Source organism: Helicoverpa zea, chromosome 16 (assembly GCF_022581195.2).
Source record: "Helicoverpa zea isolate HzStark_Cry1AcR chromosome 16, ilHelZeax1.1, whole genome shotgun sequence".
NCBI lineage: Eukaryota > Metazoa > Arthropoda > Insecta > Lepidoptera > Noctuidae > Helicoverpa > Helicoverpa zea.
Window position 1 is genome coordinate 8694168 of NC_061467.1, and position 11845 is coordinate 8706012.

At 37.6% G+C, this 11845-nt stretch overlaps 1 protein-coding gene across 11 annotated transcripts; it reads right to left on the reverse strand.

The window, feature by feature from the left end:
* Window positions 1-5218: 5218 nt before the first annotated feature.
* On the reverse strand, window positions 5219-10501 carry LOC124637578. 11 transcript variants are annotated; one of them, XR_006985256.1, is made up of 3 exons: window positions 7984-10501; window positions 7002-7117; window positions 5219-5586 (listed from the first exon to the last, which is right to left on the reverse strand). XR_006985256.1 is itself a non-coding variant. In XM_047174151.1 (2 exons), exon 2 carries the CDS (start codon window positions 9232-9234, stop codon window positions 6385-6387), a length of 2850 nt encoding a protein of 949 aa, XP_047030107.1. In that variant the 5' UTR covers window positions 9235-9240; window positions 9905-10501; the 3' UTR covers window positions 5219-6384. The 11 variants fall into 11 exon arrangements, 9 of the variants coding, with proteins under 9 accessions (XP_047030107.1, XP_047030115.1, XP_047030116.1 ...); XR_006985255.1 differs by having other exon boundaries at window positions 5219-5788; XM_047174151.1 differs by having other exon boundaries at window positions 5219-9240; window positions 9905-10501.
* Window positions 10502-11845: the final 1344 nt, after the last annotated feature.

Consider the following 11845-nt stretch of genomic DNA (forward strand, 5'->3'; position numbering starts at 1 on the left):
CGATTATGATTGATGTTATGATTGAACACGACGTAATGACGTTGTTTCGCTGCCGGCTCGGAGTCGGCGCGCAATTAGCACGCCGTCGGCGCGCTGTACGCATGAGGTCCGCTCGCTTGCAGCACGCGGGCGGCGAGTCGAGTTGTGTGGAAGCGGCAAGCACGCTGACTGCTCGCCGTTGACTTTTTCATATTGACATTACGAAATATATTATAATATACACGATTTAATGCTCTAAATTGAATGACAACTTAAATGCTGGTGTGGAGCCGTGCTGTTGCAGTGCCGCTATAATGTGCCATAACCTTAAGTTTACATCAGTGACAATGGTGGCGTTAAAGCCAAATTAACTAATTGCACGAATAGCTTAGACACCTACACATGAACCCTAAGCTTCTAATTACTATGAGGTCAACTCTAAGGTCTACTATAATATCCTGGCTTTTCAAATAATAGAAACAAAGGCTACTGTGGCTATCTCTCATACGTAATTCACATCTCACTACATTACTGTTGTCCTGGTCATTAGTAAGTAGTCTGTAACTTGTCATCTCTATGGATCAAGTAAATGGGGAATTATTGTGGGGATATCATATCTAGGCTTAAGGACTAGTTTTAAATAAGCTATCTAAGCTTAGAAAATATACCTATTAAAGAAAACAAAACATTAAAAAGAAACCTACTTACTAATTTATTTTCCTGCAAATAAAAAAAAATGGGTGCTCATCAAAGCCCCTATTACATTGGTTTCTATAGATTCGTATAAATTAAATCGGCATTGATTATCAATAGAGCTTAAAAAATAAGCTAGATATTTAAACAATTGGAATTCTTTACCTCCATCGCATTAAGACGTCCACTGCTGAACATGTCTAAAATGTTCGTAAAATACTATAACCAACTCACACATTTTCCCAGCCCAATCCATAGAACATTTAAACGGTACACAGAATAAACCATACTATTTATTTTAAGCAAGCCGTAACCACGTCAGCAAATGCCTTTGCTCACCTTCATAACTTCGCTTATAGCCATAAAGCCATGCATCGCTGGCCAGTATCTAATTCAAACTTTAACAAACTCCACGCTATGTTAATAAACAAAGTCGCGCAACTGTTTCACTGGACAGGGTTGCCAACTTTACCTGTGTTAAGTCCTTCTTGGGGAATAGTTGGTTGTGTAGTAAAGGATTGGAAAGTGATTTATTTGCAATACGGCAATTATGTTTTAACAAAAAATTATAAGAGCAACATATATGTATAGGCAAATATTATGAAGTATTTTTACATATTTTACAAGAGCTACATAAGCAGACGCAGCATGGACATAATAATATCCGAGCGTTATGCTCATTTCTGGTACTGTTTTACTAATAAGTTTTATCCCCATAAAACATACCACAGATTTATATAAAAACTTCTGACTGGCGACCCTACTGAACGGCCCATATGGTTGCTATTAAAAATACCTGTTGGAAAAATCTCACAACAATTTACTGTTCATAGAACATCAATATGAATTTAGTAGATGATGGAATGAAGAATCAGCTCAAATCAGTACACTAGACTAGGCACGATTTTTGCATGCGTCTTCTATCTTCACCCTTTTGCCAATCTTTTCCCTTCCCTGGCTTCAGTACGATCAAACTAGCTGAAAAGAAAAAGTATTCAAAGCAAAATCAATCACCCTTAATTTAGAGGCTAATCGGTAGGAATCTTAATTAGACCTTTAAAAGACTGATCACGTGGAAAAGATTTTATTACCATAATGAAAATAACTTTTGAAACTAAACACGTTTCTAACGAGAAAGGTAAAATATTAAAACAATGGTCTTGTTTTGGTAATTAGAAGTTTGGTAAGCATTTTCTCTATTTAATTATTTACCAAAATATTTTACTACCGAATTTTACCTACAATACAGTAAATACAATTCGAAACTTAACTATTACAAAGAGGTGTTTTGCTTGTTCTTTTAACTTTGATAGTAAGCCAAGCCATCCGATCTAACGAGGATCTTACAAGTCAAGTTTATGTGGTTTAAGATTATATTATATATACAACATGTGACTTAATTAACGCACATCCTGAAATTAGTTTGTTCAGAATCGTTTACTGAATCGATTTATATCTTTTTTAATATAGGTAATTTTTATCCCAAAAATAATTAAAACTACGGAAATTATTGTCATATTAACCTTGTACAGTCAAAACAAATTCAAATAGACCGTAACTCAAAGTAATAAGACTTCGTGTATTGTCGGCTTTTTCCGTAGTTTCGTTATGTTGTGTCGGGTCGAGCGGCGCGCGGCGCGATATTTGCTTGCGTAGTAGTATGACCAAAAAGTTCTCCAAAAATTGGTATAACTAATTTAGTAAATAACAATGCATATACATGTTAAATAAAAAATTCAGTGTTATGATTATAACATAATATTCTAATTGGGGTGTTTGAGGGTGTGCGTTAATTACGTTACATGTTGTATATCAAGTACCTTGTAAACAGTTATGTTGTTATTAAGATACAAATCCTGTGTTTTATAGACTCAACGCGATCAGTAAGGCCTTAAAAACTACCTATGTATGTATTTCCATATAACCCTACCAAGTTGTGATTGACAACCAAACACAGAGTTTCCCAAACACTCAAACCGAACTTCCACATTAGAAGTGTTAGTTTATTTAGCAAATACCTCACCTGGTAGCCCTGACCGCCGCCGCGGTAACAAACCAGTCCAGTTCGTTATCTGTACAACAAGTTGTCTCGTGTTTCCTATTCCGAGTTGGATAACACAACAGATTTCTGTTGCGATTCCCTTTTAAATAACTCAATATTTAATGTACTACTAGTACGCTATAAAAATATTCAATGTGTTCATAATTTTTAAACAGCTGCATTTTTATCTTTCGTCTATATATTGTAAGCTATTGTTCTTTTTTATATTTATAATATTTCCTCCACAACAAGGATATAGGTAATAGACACCAAAATAAACTTAGATTTTGCATAAAACAATGTAATTCTCACAACTTACAAATTCTATTCCCAAAACATCGCAAACCAATCCAAAACACATAGAATAAACATAAAATTGTTCCCACCACTCCCATCTCGACACACGTAGTGACGAATCAGCATCGGTCTGGTCACTGTAATTGGCAGGTCGGAATGACCCGATTACGGTGACGAACTGACGAGGCGACGAAACGCAGCTTGCAACCTAACGATCGGAATTTCATTAACCGGTGACAAATTTTAGTACGTTTTGGCAATTTTCGACCGAGATTTCGATGATTTGATCGTTTTTGGTGAACGATTTCCGAGGTCTGGTAATTTGTGTGATTAGGTTATGGTGGTTGGTAGTTATAGTTTAGCTCGTATTGGAAATAAAATAAGTTGGTTTCATGTTATTGCAAAAGTTATAAAAAACTTTTGACCGTTGCTAATTTATTTGTGCTATAATTATAACGTAAACTAACTATTAGTTATAGTTACAATAGTTTTGAAAAAAAAGTCATTCTGTCATTGCTTGGTATTTATTCATTTCCTTTAAGTATACAGACGACCTCAAGCAAGGCAGAAGAGTTTAACAAATCCCAATAACAAAAAATAAACCTTACTTTATTAAACATTCCAATTTTGCCATCATTTTCAAGCTCCATCTTTAACAAAATTGAAGCCGTATATTTCTCATAACCAAGACAGCTGCTGGTTTTCCGGGCAGTCTTCTAGATTGACTTGCTTTATGGCTTAATTTCGTGACATGTCAGCCATTTTAATTTTGTGCAGACATCGTTACAAAGTTGGTTTATTCTGCACAATTTTACAAGAACATATAAACTCTTTGTATTTCGTCATAATTTGTTTTAATTTTAATAGTTTTAACATCTTGACGTGTGTTTTGACAACAATGTCTAAAACTTTCTAACCACTTTATTGTGGTTTAAGGATATTGTGTCAAGAGCTGCTATTTTATTTCTGAAATAAATAAAGATGAATGGAGCGAGTCTAACGTTTAATATTGGATAACTTTTAAGACCCGCCTGAGAAATAATATCCTATTTTTAGTCAAGATTAAGGGTTTATTTAAATGTCCTAACAGGAAGATATTTCTTCAAAAAGTTGTAGGTACTGAATTATTTTTTCAAATTGTTCCACTAATTCTTGAGACAACTTAACAAGCCAACAAACAAGTACTCTCCAGCTTTATAATATTAGTATAGACAAGTAAATACCGACACAACAAGGCAAAGTTTCATACAGTTTGACCAAACAACGGTCAGAGTGCAAAGCTTCACCTATAACCACTATAGCAAGTTGGCACGTAAACGTAAGTTCGACACTTGATCGCGTCATGCAAATGGTTGCACTGCTCTTGGGTGCGTATTGTGCATAAATGTCTTGTGGAGAAGGTTGCCATTTAGAAGTGCAGTTATGATGGTGAGGATGAAATTATCGGATATAAAAATTATTTATATGCTTGTTAGAAATTGTTTATTATCTAATGCATACATAAAATGTAATTATGACTATCTACCTATATGACAGCCTCATCTGAGAAGTTTGTTATAGTAATATTATATAAGTCCAGGTGGTCAAATAACAATTAGTACTCTGCTGCTTCTGATTGGTCCGAGTGGAAGTCTCCAACATTGGAAAAGGCTAAGCAGATGATGATGTCATCAGTAAGTCCAAAAGTAACGTCGTAGATTTTTCCTACACAAATAAAATTTATCAGATAATTTGTACTACACCCCTACTTACAACCACAGCTCACTGAAGCGCAAAGTAAAAAAACGAAATAAACAACAAAAATGTCGTTCTCACTTCCCGCAAAACAAAACATTAATTTTGTTCGACAGTATCCGTATACCGACCGGCTTAACGGGAATGATACAATAATCCTTTAATCGTCGGTGGATGAGAGAAATACGACTTTGAGTAATACCCCATTATCTACTTCTTCCTTCCAGTGTTCGGAGGAAATAGGGCCAAAACAATTTGGACTATAATTGCATCGGATCTGTATGAAATCCCTTCACGTTTGTCAATGGAAAGTAAATATTAGGAAATTGAAACGCTTCGTTTGAAATTTCTGCTTTGTTTCTTAAGGCTTTCAGATTGTTTTATTTTAACCAAGTAACTTAGGAATTGTTATTTATTTATTGTCCTTCTGTAACGACGATAGCTCAGCAGGTGGAGTAAATAATACTAGTGGACTGTATAACATGTAAATACGTATAATGACTTTAAATATAACAATATAGTACAATTAAGCAAATAAGAATTAAAGTAGTAAGAACGCGTGGGCGCGGCTGGTGCGCATAAGCAAGATTTGACCTCTGGACCCGGCGCATACGCGGCGAGCCGTTGTACCACGACGTCACAGTCACCCCCACTTGTCGTAGACGCAGTTGAAGCGAGTGGGACGACTCAACATACTCCCCCCGTTGAAGTGTCTTCAACAGCAGTGGCGACGGGTAACGGGCAAATTGTATTGAACGCTCGCCGAATGACACCCTTACGTGTGCGGATGTCGGCGACTCGTGCAATGCCGTCTCTAGCAGGAAGCACCTTAACGATCCGTCCTAAAAGCCATAACAGAGGAGGTGAGCTTTTATCTCTAATGACGACAAGGGTTCCTTCTGTAAGTTCCCCTGACGATCTGAGCTATTTGGTTCGTTGTTGGAGCCACAAAATGTACTCAGGTGAGAAGCGTGGCCAAAAATGTTGCTTCAAACATTCGATGCGACGGAACCGCTGCAAGTTGTTTACGTTATCGTTCTGGACCTGTGGGTGAGGCAACAAGATGAGCGATCGTCCAATAAGGAAGTGGGCAGGCGTCAAGGGAATAAGGTCGGAAAGGTCATCGGAAAGTGGAGTTAAGGGCCTGGAATTTAAGATAGCTTCTACTTGAATTAAACATGTTACCATCTCTTCAAAAGTTAAATTCGTTAATACAAGGATGCGTCTGAGATGGTGTTTGGTTGACTTAACTGCGGACAATGCTAGACATGAGAAAATGTTGCTTGGCTTCCCCCTACGAGCAATAAAGCGGTTCATGGCAGCCAGAAAAGCCGGATAAAGGTTCAAGATGGACGGCCCTCGTGGCTAAACACACAAACACACATGTAAAGCACTTGATAAGTCCCTACGGTCAGCTATCATGATGGGTGAATGGTGACGAAGTGTTGTAAGAAGCAATTTCGGTAAAAGATGTAAAAGTCGTAGGTGATACATGTCAAATAAGAATTTACAAATAATATGTTTAGTTGCTTAAAGAATAGAGTTTAATATATTGAAATCATAAAAGGAATTGTTACAACTCCAACACGAAGGAAACGACTCCTGTTGGCAAAATCTTAATATAATGTGTAATGCACTATTCAACTCTTAAGATGTAAGTGGACCAGGACAAACTGTTTGTTTTTTAATTTTAATGTTAATGAAAAGTAAGTATGCGGTAAAACGTTGTATTTTATTAAATGTTGTAAATAATTTAGAAATGATGTTGTCGTTATGATTGAAGGTATGAAAAGAAGAAAAGAAGAAGTTACTGTTTCTGGTAGATTTTGAGTGGGTTGATGCGATTCAGGAAATTGAGGCCAAGTAGATGAATCCTTGAATAAAAATTGTGGTCCCGACCACCATAGCGAAGAAGAAAGCAGCTTATCTGCTCTGAGTCCACGCGAAGCGAGGTCTGCGGGGTTTTTTTGTGACGGAACGTAACGCCAAGTTCTACCCTCCGCAGTTTCCTGAATTTCAGAGACACGATGGCGAACGAAGGTCTTAAGTTGCGTGGGTGAGGCGGACAACCAACCCAAGACTATGGTGGAATCAAACCAGAAATAGACGCCGTCAATATGTAGTGTAAGTGACTGACGTACTTTTATGTATAATCTCGAACCCAACAACGTAGCACAGAGTTCGAGTCGGGGGATGGTCGTTGATTTGACCGGCGCTAATTTGCTTTTAGCAGTAAGAAGGTGTACATGAACCTCACCACTAAGCGATACGCTGCGGACATGCAAACAAGCACCATACGCCCTTTCAGATGCGTCGGTGAACACATGCAACTGCATAGAAGATGATGATTCACACGTGATCCACCGATGTATCCTAAAATCATTTAAAAAAGGTAAGCTATTTTGAAAGCTGTCCCATGGATGCTGAATATGTTCGGGAACAGGCTCATCCCAGGAACACTTTACCAGCCACAGTTGCTGCATGATTATCTTGGCTTCCACAATGCAAGGAACGACCAAGCCAATAGAATCAAAGATCTGAGCAATGACAGACAAAATCTTACGTTTTGTGGCAATGTTACTGGAAGTTGCATTTGACATGGAGAAAGAAAAGGTATCTGATGAGCACCTCCAGTTCAGCCCTAATGTGTAGGGTAATGCTAAGCGGCGCTTAGCCATGTTATAGGAATCACCTAATATGTCAGGAGATTCCTTAAGTGGTATGCTAATTACGAAGCGTCCATCCGCATCACGGTAAGTGGACTTCAAAGATAATTCCTCACAAGAACGCTCTTCGCGCGTGAGTGTATGTTTTGCTGAAACTGAGTCTGGCTTAGAAAAACAATTTAAGTCTGCCTGCAAAGTATCAGCCAGCAAACATAAATGGGAAGAAGAATTTGATTGCTTGATGACTCCTGATAACAGCCATCCCAATTTGGACTCAAATAAAGTAGGCATGGATTTACCTAAGTCTATACGGCTAGTACCTAAAACGTTCCAAAAGACTTCAGCACCTACAAGAATATCTATAGAAGATGGAACGTAAAACTGAGGGTCAGCCAGGACTATATTGGTAGGTATATTTATATTGTGCACATCAATATATGTATTTGGTACACACGATAAAATTTTGGACACGACATAGCAATCAATATCGATGTCATATTCACTATTGACTGACTTTAATGAAATCGAACAACCTTGTGTACAATAAGAGGATTGATCATTAATGCCTGTTACCTTAGACTCGACTGTATAGGTGGAAATGTTAAGTTGACGAGCCAACTCCTGTGACATAAGGTTAGTCGTACTCCCGTTATCCAGCAGGATTCGTGCAGTATGAACGTTGCCTTCAGCATCCGACACATTCACCAGCGCTGTGGAAAGTAAGACAACTCGAGATGTAGAAAGGTGATTGATAGACGCTAAAGTACTAGTCGGTTGGTTAGGAACAACGGTATCGCGATCAAAGTGCAACAATGTATTGTGCTTCTCACGACAATACTTACAGTGACCCAATTTACATCTATAAATATTATGACCTGGTCGAAGACAATTTAAACATACATTGGAAGTTTGAGCTTTACTGATACGTGATTGTACAGGCAAGCTTTTGAATTTATCGCATTGAAAAATGAAGTGATCTTTTTGACACATTGGACATGATAAAGGACTGCGAGAAGTTTCACTAGAACCCGAAGAATGTTTACTTTGTTTAATATTGTTGACATGTACACCTTCGCCTTTAGTAAACAATGACTTGGATTCCTCAAGCGTTTCTAATAAATCAGCCCTGTTACGAATGAATTCAATAAATACAGCCAATGTTGGAGGTTCTGACAATGAGTTCCTATGCTCCTCCCACTCTCGGTTTGTCACCTGGTCAAGTTTACATGTCATTATATAAATGATCAGTGTGTCCCAGTACTCAACAGGTTGACCCAGTGTAGATAACGCTCTTAAATTTTTATTTGTGGTGTCAACAATATGTCTTAGTGACTTACTTGATTCCTTGCTGATGGACTGCACATTAAAAAGTGATTGAACGTGGTTATTAACTAATAACCTTTTATTATCATACCTATCACAGAGCAACTTCCAGGCAGAGTCGTAGTTATCTGATCTAAAGTCAAGATTGTCAATAATCAAGGAAGCACTACCCTTTAAGGAGGCGCGAAGATAATGTAATTTATTTATGTTATCTATGCTGTCGTTATCGTGTATTATAGAAATGAAAGTGTCTCTAAACTCTAACCAATCATGATAGCTGCCGGAAAACTTAGGAAGGTCAATTTTAGGCAAACGGATAGAATTATGTTTGTGTGTGTGCTTAGAACAAGAAACATCAACCTCGGCTATGGAGTTCCCTGAAGCTTGCTTGCGAGCATTGCTGATCAGCTGACGTGCTGCAGCCACCAAGCTGTAGTACTGCTTTTCGAACTCCTCACGCTCCGCATATTGCTCGCTAGGGTCGTCCACCATCTCTTCCATGTCGGCCTGTAACACGTCGTATTTATCATATAGATTTTCGATAGTATTAAGTCTATACTCAACCTCAACAATCTGAACTTCGCTCAACTGTTCACATGACTTGGAAATGTTCAAGTATGAAGAAAATTGCGTAAGCTTTGCTTTAATTGAAGCACGTTTCTTAATAAGGCTTTTAATGTCAGACATTTTAAGAGAAGGCGATAGATTTTTGTAATAAAGCACTAAGGAAATATATAAACTAACAGCAAGTTAACACTTCTAATAAAATAATAGCAACGAGTTGCAAGATAAAGTGCACGAGCAAGATTGTAGCCGAATGTGTATTGCTATTTAAAAATGCAAGGCGTTTGTGCACTGATAATCGCTGCGTAATGTTAACGTTATAAGATAATAATATTAGATTTTAGCTGAAATATAAAACGACACTGCAATTGATATGATTAAATTATAGTGAAATGAATGAATGAAGAGATGAAACAGTTGAAATAAATGGTAAAATGGGATGAAATATGATGAAATAATGTGGAGATGACTTGCAAAAATGTAACACCGTTCTTTAATTATTATGAGGTAAAAAATGAATGAAATGTAGGATATGGATGATAATGAATATGATTATGATGATGGAAAGATGATGAGATGATTAAATAAGGAATTGGAACGAGCTCACTGTTTTCCGGTGCAAACCACTGATGATGACTGTGCCGAGGAGTATTCTTGTCAGATATCTCAATGCACGACGACAATCCGAACACGTGTATTTGCTGTCCGTTATGATGACGAATGATGAGTAGCCCAAATTCCGTTTCTTCTCGTGTCAGTTGGGTGACGTCAGCTAAGACGGCCGAAAAGTCTCAAGCCGTGCCGATATATCACGACGTAACAATGTTCACAGCGAAGAAACTTGATAATAATCACTGAGTCACTCGGTGACGTGTACGATGTCCTCCAAAGTCCTTTGTCTTCTTTGTCCAGTTCAATTTTTCTTGGGAGAAGGACCATATGATGCGACGATAGCTCAGCAGGTGGAGTAAATAATACTAGTGGACTGTATAACATGTAAATACGTATAATGACTTTAAATATAACAATATAGTACAATTAAGCAAATAAGAATTAAAGTAGTAAGAACGCGTGGGCGCGGCCGGTGCGCATAAGCAAGATTTGACCTCTGGACCCGGCGCATACGCGGCGAGCCGTTGTACCACGACGTCACAGTCACCCCCACTTGTCGTAGACGCAGTTGAAGCGAGTGGGACGACTCAACACCTTCATTAATGATCCAGTCTGATCTGAACCCTACTTTGTTATACATGACAGACATTTACTAACAAAAACGTCTTCAACATCCAATTACATATACATTCACCCAAACACACGCAAATAGCAAGTCCTTCACGTGTCACTACACCCAAATAATCCCTTTGTTCCGCAAACAAAACTAGCAATATCTACCAGTCCGGTTGATAAGACAACTGAGGTATTGCCCTACCACATATTGGCCATTTGTCGGCACTCGTGGCCACGGCCGATTGCCCTTTGATTGCCGGCTGTCTTCTTAGCGGACGTCTTTTGTTTCGATCATTGTTTGCCCGATTAATGATGGCCGTTTTGCGTGGGGTATTTCTTTTGGTTGTACATCATTATTGGTGGTGTGATCGTGTGGAAGTAGTTTGTTATTTGGTATATGTAAGAAGCGGCTTTTGACGAATAATTTTCTCTTTTACATAATATAAAAATATGGGTAACTAAACTGAAGATAAAAAAAAATATTGCTAAAATTCTAGACGCAAGATGGAAACAAATATTTCAACAGCCATTATAAAGTTACAACGACAAATTTTCATTAACCCTTGCATACAAACAATACAATATTAAGTCAGTCCATTACCTAAATACATACTTGCTACCACACACCGAACCACAGAACAATATGAGAAAACTTCGAAGTGAGTCGACGAAGTAAATTCATAACAAAATTTGGTGACAACAAGCCTCGTCATTGTTTGGGACAAAGTTTCCTTCAAACTTGAGAAGTTTTATCGTATTTTCCAGATGTAGTTCTAGTTGTTTTATGGTGAGTTCGATATTAAGTTTTGTTCTTTTTATTGCGTGGTTCCAGCTTTTTGTGGTCATAATTGACTCGATTATTTTGTCTAAACTAAAGGATAAATTGGCGCTGTATTAGATAACAAATTGTTTGGTTGCTTGTGTTCAATCGTCTGCCATACAAAATATAATTTTAATTTTAATTTCAATAACATTTTTATAGAAATATTCATTAAACATTTTCGATTAACGTTATTGTAGGAACCGAAAAATTTTACAAGGCAATTTATTAGCGCCCCCTGAAAACCAATTTTCGCTTTACTAATCAATACATTGATTATTTTCAACCGGGAAATAGGATGCTTGGCATATTATCTTACCGGCCCTAAACGTAAGGATTTAGCACAAAGCCACGGGCTATTGTGTTCGACGTTTAACTAAAGCAGCCATCTTTGTTTCGGAATTTTCGAGAGAGATCTATTTTAAGCGACGGGATGGATAGCTTTGGGATAGGATGACGATACGTTATAATATTCAGTAGCTTAATTTAGAGAACAATTTA

Coding starts and splice junctions, on each gene's coding strand:
- LOC124637578 (XM_047174151.1), bottom strand. CDS start 9,234: ATGGAAGAGATGGTGGACGACCCTAGCGAGCAATATGCGGAGCGTGAG.